The sequence below is a fragment of the Ahaetulla prasina genome, chromosome 2, assembly GCF_028640845.1.
Source record: "Ahaetulla prasina isolate Xishuangbanna chromosome 2, ASM2864084v1, whole genome shotgun sequence".
NCBI classification, from domain to species: Eukaryota; Metazoa; Chordata; class Lepidosauria; order Squamata; family Colubridae; genus Ahaetulla; species Ahaetulla prasina.
Genome location: NC_080540.1, coordinates 76,991,722 through 77,014,917, shown reverse-complemented (window position 1 = coordinate 77,014,917; position 23,196 = coordinate 76,991,722). Strand labels below are relative to the sequence as shown.

Here is a 23,196-nt window from a genome sequence, read left to right as displayed (position 1 = left end):
TTAACATAGAGAATGCTTTTAGGAATATAAGCATTTGTTTTCCTGAATGGAAAAAACCCCTCAGAATTCAAAAAGCTTTGAATTCTGCACTAAGCCAAAATCTTATTCAACCGGGTTTGCCTTAGCCTGCTAAATATATTTAGCCATTATGATTTGTGAATCATGGCTTATGGTAATCAATTGTGACTTATTCAGTTTTCAAAACATTATCTTAGTGCAATGTGCCACTAGAATGTGCATTTTTACTTGTAAGCAAGCATCTAGCTTGGTAGAGTTGTCTTTTGAATTGATTTCTAATTTTTCATGTATAATATTGTTACCACATCCTGATTCATTTCTCACTTGAATGGCAGACTTCCCAAAGTAGTACCCTCCATGTGTATGATATTACAACTTTTTATGCCTGAGCTAACTAATGCTAAATAGATAGAGAAGATCCATCTACTCCCTCCTATTAATCAATAAAACTAGCTATTATAGAATTTAGAGGGCATAGTCTTATATTTCCATCCTCTTCTTTCTTGGCTTAACCCAGGGGTCAGCAACCTTAAACACTCGAAGAGCCACAAAGGCCCTAACTGGAAGCCCTCCTGTTCAATTCTGAAGCCAACCAGAAGTCCAGTTCCCCCACCACAGTCTCCTCCTTTTTCTCTACCTATCCTAACCGAAAGCCGATCCTATCAATTGTGGAGCTGACTGGCAACAGGGAGCTGCAGCAGAGGGATGAAAGAGCCACATGTGGCTCCAGAGCCGCAGGTTGCCAACTCCTGGTTTAGCCTGATAAATAAAGCAAGCTTGGTGGCTATGACAAATATCTTTCACAAGACCCTCCCTCTGTTCTAACCTGGGTTTACTAGATCTCACTTTGCATTTTATTGAAGACAAGTCCATTGAGCTTCCAAGCTAGCCAGGCCTTCAGAGGGGGATGCCGCATTATGTGATGGGCAAGTGAAGGGTCTTTTTCATTACTATTTCATGGCTAAGAATGGAGTGGTGCAATTGCCTAGAATAGAAGTGTAGCATCATTTTGTGTATTGAGGGTTGTGGTGGTGGCAATGAGAAATGCTTCGCTTTGGCTACTGGGAGCACATTTCCATGAACAGGAGAGCTACTGTTCATTTTTTTGCTTGTGTGTTTGCAATCAGTGGCTGAATCACAGTGCTTTTTTCAGTTCCATCTAGAATTCGGTGTTTTCTTCAAAATGCCAAGCATTTTAAAATCTAATTTTTTCAGAGCTAGATTGAAAGCCCTCTTCTTTAAATGGTTTAGTGATTTTATTGCTCATAGTATTCCTTTTATTGGAGACATTTTGCTCCTAATGTATTAGTTCTATGCCATTATGCTACTATTTTCAACTGCAGATTTTGTATTTCACATATCTGGTACTGTTGGGTGATTTGAAAGTATTAAGGTTGATTTTCTCAATCTAGAAAGCACACTGGTACTTGTCATAATGTGAATAGGCTTCACACTTATATAAGAGATTGTATACTGACAACTAGTTTGTGTAGTGATTAAGGTGTCAGGCTAGAAACTGGGAGATGGTGAGTTCCAGTTCCACTTTAAGCACAAAGCCAGCTCAGCAACCTTGAGCTAGTCACTATCTCACAGCTATAGAAAGGAGGCAATGGTAAACCACATCTGAAAAACCTTGACAAGAAAATTTCAGGGCCTAGTCTAGGCAGTCTCAGAGAATTGGACATGATTGAAGAGAACAAAAACAAAGCCCTTACAGTAATACTTAATATTTGTTTAGCTTTCATATTAGGGTAAATGATGTAGAATTATGTGTAGAATGCGATCAGCTGATTGAAAACTGACAATATTGTATAATAAATAAATGGCTATTTATTATCCCTATCTCATACTACATGCAGTAGGGACCTTTTCCCCCTCTTTTATTAAGGCTAGTAGTTCTCAAGTACAACAATCCAGATTGACACTAGATGGAAGTGAAGGTAGACCTTTCAATGTCTCTCATGGGATTTGATGAACCTCTGGATTTTTGTCTTCACAACTAGTATTCCTAATCTTAGTAAGAACTAAATATTAGGATTCATTTGGAATTACTCCCAAGTAAGATGCTGATATGGAACTGTAGGCTTATTTGCTATGAGCTAATTTAGTTGCAGAAATTTTATTTCCTCCAGAGCTGATTTGCCCTCGCATGCATATTCCTTGATTAATTGCAACTAAGCATATAAACTACCTTGATTTATCTACTGGCTCTTGATAAAATACTCCACAATGCCTGTTTTGTGGTATCTTCTTCACTTGTTAAAGTAGCCATTTGATTATGAAATAAAAAACATCTATGTGTATATTTACTGTGCTTATCTCTCTTATGTGCATACATAAAAATGTAGATGCATGCAGAGTTATTTATTTATTCATCTTTATTTATTAATCATCTTTATTTATTTACTGTATTTTTAGAACACCATATTACCCAAGGTCACAAAATATGTGCAAGGTAGCTGTATGTGGATGATTATTTTCCTATCACTTCTTATCATCACTGTAGCATGTTGTAAATGCTCTTTTAAAAATACAAAAATACTTTGCCAAGTTTGTTAACTTTTATTTTTACTTTAGCTCATTCTCTTTTGAAAAATACTCGATCATATAATTTAGTTGCCATGGAATATAGATCATAATAATTGCTTATGCTTTTTACAAGCACTGTAGCTTTTCATTTTTGAAAAAAATAATAGCAAATTACTCATTTTTCTTTTTCCTGTTAAATGCACTTGTCAGATGTATGAAAAGTGAGAGATGAACTCCAACAAAATATTTGTCATTTTTCACTGCTCACTGGCAAATCCTTACCTTCTGCTTAAAACTGTTGTGACTGAGGCCCAAGTAGTGATTACCAAACACAATTCAGTCCTGAACAAACTTATTTTATTAAAACAGTTGAGAATTAATTCATTCTCAGCTTAGTCCAAAACAAATTCTTTATAAACAGTCCTTTAGTCTTTTATCACCAACCTTTCTTGTCTTTGGCAACCTGCCAAAGGCTTTAACTGGCAACCCCCCCATAAAGTTCAAGAGATGCTGACAAGAAGCAATGGAAGTCAACGTTGCTTTTCCACAAAGAATCCAACGGCTCGTTGCTGCTCTTTTAAGCCTTTATGGGAGTGGCCAATTATCTTTTGGCTTTACTCCCGAGTCGTCCTTTTTGCTTCAGCTGCTCTTGCCTTCTGGCAGCTCTTGTCATATGTGCACTAGGAACAGGCTCCTCCTGTTCCTCTGCCTCTCTGCTGTCTGCTCTGGAGGTTCCGGAGTCCATGCATCGCTCCCAGATGGCTCTGGCCCTATCTCTGCCTCCGACACAGAGCCCTCGTCCAGGCCTTCCCCTGACTCCAGGACTGGTCCATCATCCTCCCCAGACTCCTCACTGTCCGACTCCGCTGCCAGGTCCGCAGGCTGCTGGCGGACCACAACAAAAACGCTTTCCAGAACAAAGCCAAATCATGAGCCCTGGCTAAATTTATTTATGCATATTTATTCATTAAATTTATATACCACCCATCTTGCTGTTTGGGGCGACCCTAAGAAACAATACTTAACTTAGCAATACAATAACAAAACGATACTTAACAAAATACTACAGTTGATAATTCCACAGAATTAGCAGAATCACTTTTCTGGGCAGAAATGGAGCGTCACAAAAACTTGCCAGATAGAGATTCTCATCTCGTTCCAAACCATAATCAAATGATATGGGATCTGGCAATAAGCAACTCTGATGCTTATTCAATGAAGATAAAATATATTCCTAGATGTTCTGAGCAGGTTCACTTACACCTATATGGGTAAACAAGCAGAGGGAATGGTTTGTGGGATTTCATACATATTAGAAATATGTCCATCACATCCTGATTTAAAGGTCTGGTTGGCATACATTTACATCCATGTCTTTCAAAGCTTTTCTGTGTGAATGAAAGCTAACTTCCCATCTAGTACAGCCATTGTCAGCTATCCTCTATCCAAGTCCCGAGAGCTTCTCTAATAACCTGATAGCTATGCTAAATGACTTCTTGTTTTCAGTGCTTCAGAGGTTCTTCAAGCTCTTCCTGTGTTTCTGTCTTTCTTGAAACTCTATCATGGTTTTATCTACCTATTTTATTATGCAAACAGCAATTGTCCCCTCTGCTGGGGATGGGTGACAGAACAGAGTAAAGGCCGTATTAAAAAGCATGCAAGAGAAATGCTAAAGTATAGCTTTAAAGAGGGGCCTGCCTCATAGAACATCCCAGTCCCCCATCCTAATAGTTCTTGGTTTTGCTGATGATACAAAGCATGGAAATCTCACTTCTGCAACCCCTGCCTCCCACACAGGAACAAAAATGCCGCAGGCATAGCTTGTTGTTGCTCTTAGGCAAGAAAATCCACAAAGCACGCACATAGCTAGTGACCTCCTCAGAGGCTTAGCTGTTCAGATAATTATTTTAAAAAAGGTGAACTTCCCTACTTCAAAACACATTATCTTGTTTGATTTCTTTTTTAAATGAAGCCCATGTACCCTCTTATTACAAGATTATTTTTTCGTCTCCCAGAAGGTGTTCTTTGACATTACCCACATATGCCCTAAAAAACAGTTGTTAAGCTGTGATATCCTCCATTTGTCTTGTCGCAGGCCACGTTTCCTGTTTGTACCCAAAGCACGCCTTGAAATTATGACAGTGAGTAAATAAAAGTTAGTTCCGGGTTAATATTCAGGGGAATGCACAAGACAGACTCCCAATTTTTCTTTGATTTCCTCAATTATATTTCCTAACTTAATTTTCTTGTTCATTTCCTAAGTTTATATTCCAGGATTCCCCAGTGCATTGGCTGTGCGCTTCTCAGAACCCACATTATTGCTATAAGTGTCTTATGAAGCACAATATACTTTTATGCATGAAGAATTGCTATTATTACAACTTTAGTGGTGGGACCTGGAGATTCAGAGCAGAAGAACAGAGCATCAACAACGAATCCTTGAAGATGATGTATTCCTCTGACAATTCTTTATTCTGGCACGGACTGAGAAATGTACAACCCTAATAATAGTAGCACCTCTCCTTTAGAGTAATGGATCTCAGTGTTTTCTATTCTGCATCCCACCTATCAGTCCATGAAAGGGTTTGGATCTCACTAGAAACTCAAAAAACATGAAAACCAAGAAATAACTAAAGGTTCCCATGCTTATAGGCAGCTTCATGATTTGCTTCATTAGTAGCTTGGTCTAAGCAAGGATGGTAATAAAATTAATCACCATATTTAATCCACTGGTGCCAATGCAATGAAATCATTCCACTGATACAGTTCTTCATTTACATCTGTAACAAGCCTCTGTAGGTGTATCTCAGAAAATGGCATTAAAAAGGATAACATTAAGTTGTATTGTGTCAACCAGTCTGACAATTCAGCAGATGGATTCCAAGGATCATGCGTCTGTAGGTATCTATTTGGATGTGTGTGAATACTGCCTACCTGAATTACTTGTTTCAGAGAATCAACAAATGCCCAATGAATTAGTCTACACGGGATAGTATCATTTTTAAGTGATGCCAAACACCAAAAACAGTCTTTCCTCAGTTTGGTGCTGGCCAAATGATTGAATACATCCTCCATAATTTCAAGTTAGCAGGTTCTTGGATTTGCTACCCCCAAACACTTAACATGTTAGAAGGGAATTGTGGGAGTTCTAATCTAGGATCTGGAGGGCATTGGGTTGAGAGTATCTCTGTATTAGGGGACAATTTGAGGTCTCATGCTTTTAATGAGGCTAGGCAACTAGCTGAATTAGCTAGGCTAGGTTAGTGCCATGTCCATACCAATTGCCCTTAAGTTGGGCAGAATTAGCTTCTCTACACAATGCTATTAACTTGCGTTTAAAAGAAAATCCGCCTTTCTGTGCTTACAGTCTGGCTCTGAAAGGCAGTAAAAGTTAAGCTTCTGTGTCAGTTTTGATTAAACTCCTAAGTGATTTAATAGAGAATTTTAAAAACCATATTAAAGTCTTAAAGCTTGCAGGTGTCAGAGATTTAACAATCTTGATCCTCCAAGCAGCCACTAAAGGGAGGCCAAGAGTTATATTTCCAGCACGTGGTATATTCTCCCCTGAAGAGAATGAAAGGAAGGCACAGTGGGCATTGTATATAGAAAATCTTGTGTGTCCCACATGGGGAGAAGCCTACACTAGCCTGCTAATACTTTGTGCGTAATGATCCCCTGTTCTCAGTTGCTCCATTTACTTGTACTATGGCTGAATTCAAAGACTGGCAATGCAGATTCATAACCAACAAACTGTCCCCTGATTGATGGGGAAGCTAAGGGCCATGAGAAAGGGCCACAGCCTCTTGATTGTAGGATGCTCAACATAGGTAAAACAGCAGCAAAGAATGGCCCCTTACTAAACAGTAGGAGAAGGACATGACTTTTCTAGAAGCTGCAGGACTGCTTTCTTTCCTTACTAATACCGTTGGATCTTTGGGCGACACCTGGAATTAAGCAATATCTTTGCTTAATCCTTTGTTAATGTCAATAAATTTAATGTCAATAAATCTAGTTGTTCTGCACATCAGAACTAGACACAAGAACAGTTTTTCCCCAAACGCCATCACTCTGCTAAATAAATAATTCCCTCAACACTGTCAAACTATTTACTAAGTCTGCAATACTATTAATCTTCTCATCGTTCCCACCACCCATCTCCTTCATGACAGTGTGACTGTAACTTTGTTGCTTATATCCTTACGATTTATATTGACATTGTTTCCTGATTGCTTATTTGTACCCTATGGTTATTATTAAGTGTTGTACCTTATGATTCTTGATAAATGCATCTTTTCTTTTATGTACGCTGAGAGCATATGCACCAAGACAAATTCCTAGTGTGTCCAATCACACTTGGCCAATAAAAAAATCTATTCTATTCATTCTAAATTAATGGTAATGTTGTAGGAGAGATTAAAAAAAGGATTACACCCTGATTTTGGGGTTATGTCCTTTTCCAACCATGCCGCACAGAATAAACATTAAGAAATGTAAGCAATGCATTGGAAAAATACTGCATATTTTGAGACACATTCAAGAAGCATCATTTTCTTGGTAAAAAAAGATAAAATAAGCCTTCATGAGCTCCAAGTTACTATCTATCTAGTCAAGGAAAGCTAAGTTTCAAGAATAGTTGTTCCACCCTACCTTCCTACAGCAAAAGAGAAATAATATTTTGGGGGAGGGGGTAACAGCAAATTAATTTTCTCAGTAAAAAATCCTCAGTTAGGCTAGGGCTGTTCTGGAGCTGACAAGAAAGAATAAGTTCTCCATCCACTGACAAGCCAGTGGCATGCAGGGGCAGGACTTTAATCGGGCTATAAGCAGGCAGCAATGGCAAGAGCTTTTGAAACATGCAGAGTTTAATCCCACAAAATTGCAAATCTATTGGAAGTGTTTACACCAAGTTTCCTGGGGCAAAGAGCCCTTCAGGATTAGCAAGGTTGGATGAAAGTTCTACTGCTGGTGCAGAGATTTGAGATCATATCTCTTTTTCATATTTATCCATGACAGATGAGCCTGGGATATCCACAATTTCCCCGAGATGCTAGAAAGGGTAGGAGGGAGAAATGTATCACTTCAAAGATGCAGATGCAGATATACCTTGTCCCTATGTATTAATACTGCATACATTAAAAATTCCCCTGGATTGAAACTGTGTGCAGGCGAACTTGCAATCATGGTTGGCTGAAGTTGTCATGATTTCCCTCTTTCCTTTGTAGAATTCATCTGCTTCAGGAACTGTGGTTTATTAGTTTTGCTGTGGTAAGCCAATTACTTCACAATTACCCTACACAAATACACTCATGCATAATAGCAATGGACAGAAATACAATATAAGCAATGCACAAACCAATAGTGCGCCAAATAGAAATTAGATAGCCTGTAGTGCAAATTATGCATATAGTCAACTCTTCTGTGACTGAGCATGTACAAACTTCCCATCTTTCATTTCATGAAAAGAAGCATAATTCAGAGGGAGTGAGATGCAAGGGCAAAGTTCTGAGATGCAGAGTAACAAAGTGATGGAAACACGCATTGCAACAGCCTATCAGACTCAGTTCTCTGACTCGCAGGAGAAGCATTTTCAATACGGTACTCAAGAACATGGTTGTGTCCCTTTTAATTAGCATGGCGGTTCCACTTTGAAACAGTCAGAAGTCATTATCGGGAAAGCTGCTCAGGTGAAAGCTGCTCTTTGTTACATGCAATGAGAAGATTCAGAAAAGGAATAGAACTTTCCAAGGCAAAGGAAGAGCAATACTAAAATTGCAGGGCATCACAAAAGAGATACCACTGACAGTACCGTTAAAAAACAACAACAACCAATAGGTGGCTTTGGTGCAGGAGAGCTAACCCCGCTCTGGGTTATTGAATTTTGAGATGTGGGTCTCAAAAACAGGGAAATGGACAGTTAATAGGCAAGTTCACTGCTCACTTCATAAGCAAAGTTTATTTTCTAATCAACTTAGCTGCTCATGATAAGAGGTCCCTGTGTTTTGTCTGGGGCTGTTTCCAGAACCCTATGACAGCAGTCCTAGTTCAAAAGGACAATGGATAAATTGGAGCAAATTCAGAGGAAGGCAGTCAGGATGGTGAAGGGTCTGGAAATCAAGCCCTCAGGAGAATGGTTAACAGATTTAAGGATGTTTGGCTTACAGCGAGGATGAATGAGAGGAGGTATGACAACTGTCTTCAAATAACTGAAACATTTTGATATAAAAGAGGGAATGAACTAATATTCTATTGCCTCAGAAGACAGAACCAGAACGATGGGTTAAAACTACAAATGAGCAGATTTAAGCTAGATATTAGGAGTTCTTCACAGACAACGATGTAGTGAATTCAATTATTTTATTATTTATTTATTTAGATTTTTTTTAAAAATCCTGCCTTTATTATTTTATAAGTAATTCAAGACAGTGAACACACTAAATACTTCTTCCTTCTCCTATTATCTCCACAACAACAATCCTGTGAGGTGAGTTGGGCTGTGAGAGAGTGACTGCCCAAAGTCACCATGCCAGCTTTTATGCCTGAGGCGGGACCAGAACTCAGTCTCCTGGTTCTAGGCCAGCACTTTAAACCCTATACCAAACTGCCTCTTACCTTTGTTAGAGGTCTAATTCTGCACTAAATAGAGGATCTATCCAATCCTAAGACTCCATGACATATACTGGAATCAATGCAGAAATCAATGTATTCCTTGTAACAGCAAAGAATCAATGTATCATCCTCATCAATCAATATTCTTTTTTGTTAGAAGATACATACCTAGGTTAGATGTAATTTGGTTTTAATGAGACTACTGATATATACATTCTGAGTGAAATCCACAATCAATCTCCAGGCTGCACTGGGCAGGGGAGGGAACTAGATATTTTCCAAAATTCCTTCCAACCCTCATTCTATGAATCCACAATTTCAGTGGCTCTCAGTATTCCTGAAATTAATGCCAAATTGTGGCTTCAGGATGGACTTTTAAATACTTCCCTTTATATCCTATTATTTTTCAGATATGCTGTAACATTTCTGAATTGTAATAGAAAGTTGTGACTTTGTGACCCTGTACATCCATAAAGTGCTGAAGCTCATGAAGGCTTGACACACAAAGCTCACAGCAATCAAACTGAAGCTTAATCAGCACATGTGAACAAAGATGTTCATCTCCTTCCCTACATATTTAACCACTGGTGCTTATAGAAACCTCATTCCATTTTTCCATCTAGATTTTTAACCTGAGGGCAACTTCACTTTCTAGGTCTTTAGTTCATAAACATTAGGCATAACTCCAAATAGTTTTCATAATTCACAGTGTTCTTGAGATATTATTCATCTACAGTTTTTTCTCTATTATTTGAGACCACAGTCCAGTTCAGCTTTTCCCCAACGTTTAGTTACACCTGACTCTGTTTCTCATCATCCCAGAATTATCCTTTCATACATCAGAAAAACATCAGCTTAGGAAAGGCTAATGTAACATCTACTTGTAATAAAGCAACAGTCATTTTCTTGTAGAGCAATTATACATTCAGATAATAAAGTACCTACACACAGCCAATTGACATTACAGTGTAGGAAAGAACTGGCTAAGAATCAGTCCCAGAAAACTCAAGCATTGAATAAGTAATTTTTTTGGTTTGTTTTTTTAGTAACTTTTCTATAAGGATCTGTACATGCAAGGGGGAATTAATCCAATTTTTTTGTCCATGTCATAGCATTTTTTTAAAAAAAAAACCTGAACATATATGATCTCTGGTCTCAATATGAAGAGTTCTGCAAGGAAGAACTTACAGCCTTTGTAGATGTCTGTAGGAATCTGTACAGCTGCATATGAGTAATTAACTTTGGTTTTGAAGTTATCATCGTCTGTGAATTCCAGTTTCAAAGAATTGAATTTCTCTCTTTCAATCTCTTCCCCTTCTGGGTCATCCTAGGAAAAGAAAAGGACACATATCATAAAAAAAAAAATCAAGTCAGGAAAATAGTGATAATGCCCCCGAAATAGTATGGCAATGGGCTTTTCCCTTTGAAAAGGCCCCAAGAAAAAAAAATGTCTATGGAAATTCTATTCATCCAGGTAATTTTTGTTCCAAAGTTGTTTTTACCAAAAAGCAACTGAATCTTCTTGGTTTTTTTCCCTTTGAAAATGTTTTGCTTTTCATCCAAGAAATGTCTTCAATTCAGAACTGAAGAAGCTTCTTGGATGAGAAGCAAAATGTTTTCAAAGGAAAAAAAACCCAAGAAAGTTCAGTTGCCTTTTGGAAAAAGCACCTTTGGAGCATCCAAGAAAAAGGAACCACCAAGTTCTTACCTTCAAAAGTGATCAACGGGCTTTGGAGGTGCTAAACAGGAAGCAAGCTGGGGACACCTCCTCATTTGCTGATATGCTACCAGTAGCCAATCTGAGCATTCACTACAAGTAATTGTGCTGTGCTAATCTAACAACTGTACTGTATGCATAGTGTGTACATGTGTACATGTCCATATATACAGACACACAAGCACTCTGATACAGAAATTATCTCTTGAATTAACATTTTTGAGATAGTCTTATAAATAGCTTTGTGCATATCTAAATTTGGAGATTTTCCTAACACAATATTATAACATTTAACCTTTTTATAACTGTTAAACTCATTACATTTTTTAGATTAAGCAGAAATTATTATATTTTTTATCCCAGTCTGTAGCTTCTAATTGAAATCATCAATACATTTTGTATTGTTCGTTTTATTCTGCCTGTACACCGCCCTGAGTCCTTCGGGAGAAGGGTGGTATAAAAATCAAATAAATAAATAAATAAAATAAATACTGGTTACAATTCTGTTACTATATATTCATTCACTTATAATATTGCTTGACTGATACTGAAGAAGAGAATAGTTGTAGCTCAGGTTGAACTGTGGGATTCTTGGTGCTCTCTAGCTTACTTGTTTTCTTGCAGGTGTTTTATTACTAAACTAGGTAACACCATCAGGGCTAGCATGGAGTGGGGTTTGCTCTTATTTTATATATTAGTGCATTACCCTGACAGTATTGGTGGTTCCTTGATTGGGCTGTTGTTTATTGTTAGCTTGTTTATCTGACTTGATAGTTTTTATGTTGCTACAGTCACTATGTAGGACAAACAGGCAGAAGACTAGCAGACCACATCCATAAACACCAGCTAGCAGTCAGAAGACATGATAAAAACTCCTTAATTTCACAATACATGGGAAACTGTGAGCATCCTAGACTAAGCCTTGTCTATACCTGCTAGAGAATTCTTGGAGGCCTGGCACTCAGACAAATCAGTCATCAACAGGCACACAGAGATAAACAACAATCTACATACCATTCAAAAGAGACAATCAAAAAGCCAAAAAGAAAACAAAAAAGACCTCCTCACCAGCAATCAACATCCAGCTAAGCAGAGATTAACACCAAGATTAACATTAGATCTCCAATCAAGAAGCAAACAATACTCCAATCAAGGAACTGCTACCTCAGATAAACAAGATAACAATAAAAACAGCCCAATAAAGGAATCACCAAGACCACTCCAATCGATGCTGACAGGGCAAGTCACCAGTACAGTATATAGCAGTGACGGCAAACCTTTTTGTCGTCGCATGCCAAAAGCAGGGGGAGCGCTGGGGGTGTGTGTCACATGCATGCATGTCCACACTCAAAATGCAATTCCCCCCCGTGCGCCCCACTCCCCATTCATGTGCATGCAACCCCCGCTGCACTGCCCCGCCCCCTGCATATACACCCACATGCCCCATTTTGGGCTTAGCAGGCCTCCCTGAAGCCTCCAGAGGCTGGAAATGGCCCGTTTCTGGACTTCTGTTCCGGACTTCCATTAGGCCAGTTTTTCGTCCTCCCCAAGCTCCGGAAGCTTTCCTGGAGAACGTGAAAACAGCGTCCCCTGGCCAACCGGAGGCCCTCCAGACGCTGGAAATGGCCCGTATCTGGACTTCTGGTAGGCCCATTTTTTGCCTTCCGGAGGCTTTTCTGGCATGGGCATGTGCGCGCATCTCCCGCATGTGCGTCAGAGACCTGAAAATCAGCTAGCCGGGGTGGGTGGGTGCGTGTACATGCATGGTGAAGCTAATCAATGGCAATGGCTCGCGTGCCTGCAGAAATGGCTCCACGTGCCACGCAGGTTCGCCATTACGGGTATAGAGAATGAAAGCAAATCTCACTCCCTACTAGCACTGATGTTATTTAGTTTAGTAGTGAAGTATCTGCAAGAAAATAACCAAACTCAGAGAGCACCAAGGACCTCATAATATTGATTGATGTCAGGTTAAAATCTGAAGGTGATTTAAACCTTCACACTGCTATAAGATAATTTACTATGCAGATTTATATAACCACAACTTTAAAATTTTCTAGCAAATTGTATGCCCTTGTAGGATTTCTTTAAAATGCATCTTTCTGTTCAGAATGAAAGTCTCTGTCTCTCATTTTATTGTTTTCTTGAAACAATCCAACAAAATTTAGTTCCAAATTTTAGTTCAGATTGTGATTCAGGGTGGCAAGTAATGTACCCTTGCAGACTTTTCTTTTGAAATGGAGGCACCTACCTCACAGCTCCCATTCTTAACAATTACAGTGCACCACTAATGACAGCATCTCCTATCCAATGATCTCTCCATTCCATCAGGTGTGTGTATGTGTGTGTTGCTAGGAAACTCAGATGTGTATATCCCTCAGCACTCCTGAATCAACTCCATGGCAACAGCTGCCTGAGAATGGTGTAGCTGCTAAGATGCTCTATCAGGCTGAGGTAGTTTACTGAAGCAGAGATTTTCTGGGTTCCTAGCTCCTGCCCAAGCTCTGTTTTCCTTGCCTTTCGGTTTTCAATTGCCTGGCAGGAGTTAAATGAGGAAAGCCCCACCCCTTGAAAATCAATTTAGCAGCAAAAGGCAACTATCAAAGAACAAATTAAAACACAGTAAAGCTTACTTGTCTGTCAATAAGTACTGCAAACAATATTTAATTACCACACAGAAAGGGAGAGGAGAGGGAGAGAGAGGGAGAGAGAGAGGGAGGGAGGGAGAGAGAGAGAGAGAGAGAGAGAGAGAGAGATCTCAACCTTCTCTGCTGTTGAGGCTCGAAGGGGCCATTGTGCTTTCTGTCTCCCTTCCTGAGAGATATCTGAAAGAAGTCTTGGTTTACTCTTTAAAAGGAGATTTAGCTTTCTTTTTTTGAGGGAGAGACCCAGAAAATATTTATTTGGAATTTCAGACCTGAGAAACCTTCATCCTGTTGGTTGAAGAACATTGCCACTATCTTTGAAGCAGATTTAATCCATCTGCTTGGACAAAATCTTGCAGGTCAAAAAAAAAAAAAGTGGTGTGTGGGAAAGAGAATTTAAAAACCCCAGGTATAGTAGGACCAAACCTTCTTTCTTTGCTAGCATTTTATTAACAGGAAATACACAGAAATAGCACTATGAAATGAATTATCCCAACCCCTACTTAATTTTCTTTAAGAAAATAGTTTAAAATTATTAAAAGGATTAGAACATTAATAGCCACTACATACGTCAGGCCCTAGACCAGAGATAAGCCTGTGAATTCCAATTGAGTCCAAATATTTTTGCTTATGCCCAATAGATAGAGTCTTGCCAGACTAAAGCTATAATCTTTCAACCTAGCAGATACACCCTGAGAGATTTTAGGCTACAGGTATCCTGCTCCTCTTCTTCCTCCCCCATCCAGTTAGGACTGTGCAGTTTCTTATTTTGGGCTTCTCTCTGGAATATACTGCTTCCTCCCTGGAAATCCAAATTGTGATCCAAATGCTCTTCACAGAAATGTTCTTGATCTTCTTTGAGAAAGAAGATTGTGAAGACCATAAGAGAAGACAAGAAACAGAGACAGCAGCTCTGCAGATTTGCTTGGTTTCTGTCAAGTTTCTGCTTTCTATTAGTCTTTCTTACCATAAGGAATTTTAAAATATATGTTCCCAACAGGAGCAACTTTGCTTCTCTATGGTTACATTTCTTTTAGGATCCTTTTAGATTGTAGACTTTTTTATAATCTGAAATGGATGCTTATTTTGACCTAGGGTTATGTTGTCTGTTCTGAGAATACATAGCAGAAGGCTTTTATCCATGATATTGAAGTTGGAGCACATTTCAAAATTGTTAATAGTTACAATCTCATTAGTGAAAAAAACCTTTTTGATAAAAAAAAAATAAGAAAAAGTAAATAGACACTTATTGACAGGTGATATCATAGGTAATAGTGGTATAATTTTAATTACTTTTTATGTATAACAACAAGGCTTTTGACAAAGTAACTAAAATTATAAGTCCTAGGGCAAATAAAACAATAAGCAGCAGTTGATATGAATTTCTTTTGGGGAAATTCTTAATTCTGTGTAGACATTTCTTAACAAAACAGCTGCAAGATTAAATCTCACCCAGGGGCTCTCATTTCATCTCACAGTATAACAACTAAGAAATGAAACACCAGTGAACCTTTTTAATCTTGCTGTAAAAGTTTACCTGGTGAAATTGAAATCATTATGACTAGAAATATTAAAACAGGATTATTGGAATTCTAGCTAATGCTCACAACTCCTGATGATATGAAGCAACTTCTTAACAATGTAGGGCAGTGCTTATGTGCCAATGTGCAGTTCTTCAGTGTTTCAGAGAGGGAGCTATCCAGTTTGCCTTGGAAATGCTAGAGAGCCTCTTGCATATAAAATATGTGCTCACATAGCATGCGATTTCTCTTTATCATTGTTGTAAAATAATACAACGCACAAACAATATTTTGGCACCACTATATGGTCCACACACACACACAATGCCCAGTTTAGTGAATAATATAATCTTCAGATTTAGATGAAATGCTGAATGGTGGCAGTGTTGTAGAATGATGAGACATAAGCCAGCTCTTCTGGGAAGGAAAGGTTTATTAATATAGCTGACAAGGCATTTCCTTATGCAGGGGGAGTTCGCTTGACCAAAGTTTTTCCCAGGCTTGAGGCCTGTTATGTGTACCTTTGTTCTGAACGGGGTTTTCAAGCCACCTTAGCAGAAATGACTTGTTTGTTTATTTGTAAGCTGTGCTAATTATTGAAAGTACAGCACTAAAAGTATGTGTTACTCAGTTTTGCAAGTATTGGATAAAATTTTTTTTCTCATGAGGATGCTCAAGACTCTTTTTTTTTTTTACTGACAGGGAACAACATTTGGTGTAGTCATCAGAGCAGATTTTTCCAAAATTGATGCCCTCCAGATGTCTCCTCAACCTTCAGAATACTCAGCAAAGGTTTACCAGTTGGGGAATTTGGGGAGTTGTCAGCCACACATCAGAAGGGCACCCAGATTAGGGGTAGCTGAATTACAGGGTTCCATTCTGATGGGAAATTCAGGATCAAATCCACGTTCAACCATAACACTCAATGGGTGACTTGGAGCAATCACAATCTCTCACCCAAACCTATTGGGTATACATGACCTGGAGCACCAAGAAGAAGAAAGGGCACTGTGAAAATTGAACAAACAGATGTGTCCCAAATTTTCTATTGTCACCACTGAAGCATTTATTTATATATAAGTGCATGCCTGCAGGCATATACACCCATTCTACTTTTCTACTCCAACAAGTAGTCAAGGCAGCTAGGCGTGGAATTTTTATGTCAGAGGTACTGAAGCAAGATATAGCCCAATGAACTCCAGCTCAGACAAAACCCTTTTCTTGACAGACTATATGTCAGAGTTTCTTTTCTGTTCTGAGTCAGAATGGAGAGATGTCTGAGAGACTGAGATAGGACTGGGGTTAGGGTTGAAAGGAAATGCTCTTAGCACCTGCCAGACTCTTTACTCTCCTGATTTTAATTGGTTATAAAACAAAGTCTCAGCTTCTATTTCAATCTTCATTTTAAAAATTCAGGTGTGCCCCTAATAGGCCCAATGGGAATTCTTAGACAATAAGCACAGCCTTGGGTATTATTTAGAAGCGTTACTATTTGCACAGAAAATAGATAAAATCTGTGTGGAAATTAAAATTCCAGGGAACCAGAAAGGATGGCAGAGAGAAAATTTATCAGTTTTCCTTCTGGAAAATGGCTGTTTTGTGACTCAAATGTACCCAGCATCCCTTCCACAATTTCCTGTGGGATATCTTAGTTTTGTAATAATGTTATAATATTATGGGGTAGAATACTCATAGGCTCTTAATATATCTCTCCCACGCCCCTGAAAAAGGAAGAAATCCTTTCCTAACTATTTTCCTAGACATGTTTCTGCTTTATGGCAGTTTGGCATACAGTATGAGGCTGAGATTATTTCAAGAGCAATTTGGCTAGTATCTGAATCCTTCCCTATGAAAAACTGGAGTACATTATTTGCAAACTTGAAGTGTTTGAGGATTACTTTTAAAAAACAACAACAACCCCATGCTTGGCTAGTGCCAGAGTTCTAACTGTGCATAAAGAATCATTATTATGATTCACAGAGACAAAAATGCTCATCTGATTTTATAAAAAAGTTTCCTTTTCTTCCAACTGATGAATCTTTCTAAAAGTAGATACACCAGAAGAATATTAAAACAGAAGTCCAGATAACAGCCTCTGCTTCCAATCTTCTCCAACTACATTTTATATCTGATGACTCTTTTCTAATTGCAGCTGCAACAACTAGATTCATCCAGGACAACCGAAGAAGTTTATGGTGGTGTTTTTTCTGAGAAGGTGTTATTTTGTAATAAATGCCTTGTTTGATGTCTTTCTGGAAAGATATCCACTGAGATATATATGAGAGAAAGCGATATAACCAAAAACTGAAGGATTGCAAAATACAAAAAGACAAGCAACTAATATATTTGCTTCATTTTTTGTTAATGGTACCGTGTTTTATAAGACAGGGTCATATTTTCTTTTGACCCCAGAAATATGGCCTTGGCCTTATTATCAGTGGGTCTTATTCCTAAACCTCGGCCCCGGAGCACTGACTAGCTGCTTTGCCAGTGCTGCTAGGCTGCTGCCTCCAGCAATCGTGGCAGCTTTTTCGTTGCTTCCCGTACAAACAACACGAGGTGAGGAGGCGAGGCGAGGGGGGAACATGCACCACACGCACCTGCCATCCATGCCGACATTTTTGTCCTCTCAGGCGGCAGCAGTGTTTTCAGCTCCCCGTATCTGGCTTGCCAATCTCGGCCAGCGAGGGGGAGTGGCAGGTGGGGAGGGGTGGGGAAGGAAGGAAATGGAATGGTGTGTTTTGGCACTCCTCTTTCTGCCTAGTCCGACAAAGTATGTGAGCAGGTTAGTGCATCTTCAGTAGGATTCTACTTTTTTTCTTTTCTTTTTTTTTTCATATAAAGTATACTGTGAACAGAACATGGTCAGACTGCTCTCTCTTGTCTTAACTTTGGCTGCCTCTGCCACGCACAGAGGAACATGTTGAATTTGTCTTCTCGCAGAAAGACCCAGACTTTTCTTTCTACAAGAGAAACTCTGTTCTTGCAAAGGTGCCATGACTTTAACTCTCGAAACCCCTCGCTGGAAGTGTTTTCCTGGATGGTGTGAGCCCCTGCCTCTGCGGTGGGCTTTCACCTTGGACCTGGAAGTCTGATTGGGAGTGCCTGGCCCATCTCTCTCTCGCATCGCATTTCCAAGAAACGGGCCTCCATCCCAGACCGCCATGCCTGCCAAGCGGGCCCTTTGTCCCCATGCAGACTGCGAGCCGCTCTTTCCTTGAATCTGACCATCTCATTTGAACTATATGCTGGACCTTGCTTATTCCTTTGGCCTTTTTGATTTCATCAGATGATTAGGACTCAATAAATGAGTTTATGAACAATGACAAATGCGACTGTCTCTGTATTTATGCCAAGCAAGTTTATGTCTTGCAGTTGAAGAAAGCTGATAAAGCATAGCAGGAAGGGGGAACCCAGGAAGTTGGGATGGGTGAGGAAGGATGAGATAAGAATTCTCACCAGTGGGAATAGCCATTTGCACCACAGCTGCACTGTTAAAGTGGAGCTGCAGTATGTCCTTTGGTTTTGAAATGGAGTCAAAAAGCTAACCAACTCATCTTCAAAACAGTTGCAGAAGTGCTTGCATGATATGGGAATATAATGATGTGGTGCCAATTCCAGATCAGTGAAGTTGCTAGACACTGAGGGACCCTGAAGTTCAATATTTTTGTATTTGTAGTCTACCTTTGTCTAAGGAACTCAAGTATATGCTTACAGCAACAACTTCAAGCTTTTCATCATAACAGTCATGTTAATATATTATCCTCCAATTTTTATCTGGTAGAAAAGTATGTCAGCAAAAATAGTGCTGCCCTGACTGATAAGCCCTATTTTGCCTCTATAATAAATGGTGCTGCCTTTGTAACTTTTAATGTTGAACAAGTTAAGAAAAGTGGTTTATGATTTCTCGAGCTTTGTTTTCCAACCTATGGATTGTCAACAAACAGAAGGAAAAACAATCACTCTCCTTAATGCGTGATGGGTGGAACTGGAATTGAGATGGAGGATTTGGCCACTTTTCAAGTTATCCTGCCAAAGGTGCAGAAATTATACTCACCGGTGATCTGTCACATAGGCTATTTTTGAACATGGGTCGAGCACTCTTTCAGAGGAGTGCTAGACTTGTTTTCAGAAAGAATCCACTTGTCACATAATAGGCACAGAGGACAGCTCACAAGGAATATCTGTGGGGCTGTCAGTGGGGCTATTTCTGACTGGAATCCCTAGTTATTTGCACTGACAGGAATGAATGTCTCATTGAATGTCTCTACTTTTCCTGTGGTTTGCTGAAAGTGAATAGTGGTGTTTGGAGCAACTGACCAAACATCTAGGTCAAAACTCAATGCTGGAAGCATGTGAGATAGCCCATGGTATACACAAAGAGGCACAGGAGTAAATAGAATGCATAATCCCCTAAAATAGTAAAACCAGTCAAAGGTATGGCCAGATTAAACTCCTTGTCAGCTGAAAAACCTGTATTACGTTCACAGGAACAGGACTAGCAAGCAGAACCTGGCTTTCTTTTCCAATTTAAATTGTCAACACAGAAACAAGCACTATTCCTTACAAACAAAACCATGTTTAGCATCATTCAAAACACCAGAAAGAAAGAACACAAAAGAAAGCAAAGATAGTTCTGCATGCAATCTCAAAACACCTGGAACACTACTTGAACACCATCAGCATTGACAAAATCACCATCAGTCAATTGCAAAAGGCAGCTTTTTGTGGAATAGCTTACATCCTGTGACAATACTTTCAACAGCATAAAGCAACATCTGCCTATTCCAGGTCCTTGGGAGAGACTTGACAGGTGGATAAAAATACCAAATCTAATCTAAACATCTGGCTGACTGTGCAACCAACCATAATTTACTTCAGCATGTAACAAACAACAAGAAATGCCACCTTTGTGATGAAGATAATGAAACAATTGATCATTTGATTTCACAAAATGGCCATAAGCAGTGTCCTGAGAGTTGCCAAAATTATTACTTGGAAACTTTGCCAGAGATTTGAACTTAAACGTGTCAAAAACTCATCAAGTTGAGAAAGTTTTGGAAATGTGAGGTAAAAGAAAATCATACAGGACTTTAAGATCCAAATAGACAGACATCTTAATGACTGATCTACTATCAGTTTTCTTGGCTGGGAATGGAAAGTGTGAGTCAGATGGACTGAGGAAGGACTGGGCTGTGATGGAGCCTTTGTGGAAAGAACTACAGTGAACAAGTATAGCTGAAAGATAGAACTGGTGGAAAGAGTGGCAGAAAGTAGTGGAGTGTGGAAAGAAGGTGGTGGTAGAAGAGAAACAGAAAAGACAGGAATAAAGAAGGGAAATGAAATGAAAGCGAACATTAGAAGCAAGGAGGAGGGCAGAATAGTGATATGTAGCAGAGAAATTGTTAGAGTATCTGAGGAGAGATACTCCTCAGCTGAAGAAAATTCAAATGGACATTTTTTTCGTCACTAGACTGAAGAAGGTTGAAGGTAATTGTTGCAAAAACTTAAATTGGACAAGTAAATAAGCAAATCTGTGGAAAGTAATGATTTCCTGATTCCCTGCCATTGCTCAACAAAAAAAGGCTTGAAGCCGAGGAAGGAAAAAAGGCGGCTGTTCTTAGTAACAGACAAGGTGGACTCCAGCAGGAGTTACATCGATTTACTATGCAACAGCTGCTGTGGAAGGTGGAGTGGGTTGCAAGTGAACCCAGGTAGACTGAACGGTGAAGCCCACTCCTAAATGCTGACTCTATTCCCTGAGGAATGAATGAAAATGTTTCCTGCAGACTATCCAGGTATTTTTGTGGACAAATACATACATACATACTGTGCTTTGGAGACCAAAACCAAGTGAGTAATTTGGGCAATGTCTTGTTTTATAATCAAGGATTTATTTTTTTTTGAGTCTGTGGAATCCAAGAAAGTAGATAGGGTTCTCTATAACAGGGGTGTCGTGTCCCACTCCTCCGCTGACGGCTGGGTCCGGGAAATCCGAATCAGGCTTGCCTCTGTAGCTCTGCCCAAAGTCCTAGCAAAGTCCTCAGAGCAGGCAGGAGACCAGTAAGTGACTTCAGCAAGATAAGTTCGACTTTTGCCTGACTCAGAGACTGCCAGAAAGTAGCTCCTTTATATAGGCCATGGGGTGTGGCTCCATGACTCAGCACTCATTAAGGCCTGCCCCTCCCTTCCCTCTGTTGCCTCCGCCTCTCCAATCTTCTGATGCGAGGGTCACTCTAATCAGCTGTTCTTGGGAGTAAACCCTCCTCAGGCTCACCTGCTGTGGAGGAGGGGGAGGGGTCTAGCTGCTCCGTTTGCCTGGGCATGGAGTCAGGGCTGGGGCAGGGAGATGCTCCTTCTTCTGCAGTTTGTGGGGGCATGGAGCCAGGACTTGGGCCGGAAGGCATACATTCCTCAGTGTTGGGGAGCAGGTAAGAAGGCCCCGGCTGCTCTGAGGGCGGGCAAGACACAACAAGGGGTCTCCAACCGTGGCAACTTTAAGACTTGTGAACTTCAACTCCCAGAATTCCTCAGCCAGCTTTGCTGGCTGAGGAACTCTGGGAACTGAAGTCCACAAGTCTTAAAGTTGTCAAGGTTGGAGACCCCTGCTCTATAATATGAGTTGTTTTAGTCTAGGCCTGATCTATCTCACTTATGAATTCTTGTTGGCTAATGTTTCTTCAAGGTAGGGTGTTATGCTTTGAAAACAGTGGTACTGCAGTTTATCTTCTCCTAGAGAAGCACAGTTGGCTCACATCGTTTAGGAAGTCTCCAAAAATTCTACTTCCGAATGATTTCAGCCCATTGTATAATTGCTTATTGTATTCATGAATTTATATTAAACTCTGTTCCTTCTTTTCTGATTTTGCTTATGGTGCGCCCACAGAGTCTTACTAATTGTGACAATACAGATAGTCCTTGACTTACAGCCACAATTGAGCCCAAAATTTCTGTCGCTAAGTGAGACATTTGTGAAGTTGAGTTTCACCCCATTTTATGACCTTTCTTGCCACAGTTGTTAAGTGAATCACTGCAGTTGTTAAGTTAGTAATACTGTTGTTACGTGAACCTGGCTTCCCCGTTGACTTAGCTAGTCAGAAGGTCGCAATCACATGACCCCAGGACACTGCAACCATCATAAATGTGAACCAGTTGTCAAGCACCTGAATGTAAATCACATGACCATGGGGATGCTACAACGATCATCAATGTGAAAAATGGTGATGTGCCTTTTTTCACTGCCATTGTAACTTTGAACAGTTACTAAGCGAACTGTTGTAAGTCGAGGACTACCTGCGACATACAGCCATTTATTTAATGACAACAGCACTGAAAAAAAGCATAAGTGGACCTTCCACTTATGACCACTTCAGCATCCCAACAGTCCCGTGATTCAGGTGCTTGGTCCCCAATCTGTATTTAAGAGAGTTGGGGTGTCCTGGGGACATTTGTGACCTTTCCAGCCATCTTCTGACAAGCAGGGTCAGTTGGGAAGCTGGATTTGCTTAATGACTGCATGATTTGCTTAACAACTGTGGTAAAAGAGAGTTAGGGTGTGACTCACTTAACCTCATTCCTGAACAATGAAAGATATGGTTCCTATTGTGGTTGTAAACCGAGGACTACCTGCGCAAAACCCATCAAACAAACAACAAGCAAAGTAACACATCCACAAGCCAAGATTCTTTTTGAGGATTACAATTTAAGAATATTCTGGGAGAAGAAATATGTTGTGAACTCTGTACTCATTTATAAGCTCAAAAATCGGGACTGATCAACTAGGGCAATTACTGCACACACTCTTGGACTTCTGGTTTTGGGTTTCAGAGTGATGGAAAATAAAATGCTACTTATGCCGTATGTGCAAAAAAGCTGGAAAACAGTTCTGTTGGAAACACAAACAGAGAATAATGAATGGATTAAAACTGAATTCAAGACGGCATGGATTGGAGATGACAGATGATGACATAGACATGCAGGCATAGTTCACTTTTACCACCACGTTTATTTCTCCCAGTTGCTACTGTGCACATAAAAGGTCTTACTAAATGCAGACTCCAAGATCAAGATATGATCTTGGAGTCTGAGTCTGAAGGCTTGGACATGAGTGCAAGCCTTCTCAGATGCAGAGCTAATGTATCTCCTTTTTGGGAGCTACCTA

The 23,196-nt window shown here is 39.7% G+C and overlaps 1 protein-coding gene across 3 annotated transcripts in view; it reads right to left on the bottom strand.

Moving 5' to 3' along the window:
• The window catches only part of CACNA2D2 (calcium voltage-gated channel auxiliary subunit alpha2delta 2), a 663,083-nt gene that overhangs the window by 169,924 nt on the left and 469,963 nt on the right, over window positions 1–23,196 (bottom strand). For all 3 annotated transcript variants that reach the window (XM_058167293.1, XM_058167292.1, XM_058167291.1), the window contains exon 5: window positions 10,342–10,480. In XM_058167293.1, coding sequence (XP_058023276.1) covers window positions 10,342–10,480 — 139 coding nt within the window. The remainder of the gene's footprint in view (window positions 1–10,341; window positions 10,481–23,196) is intronic.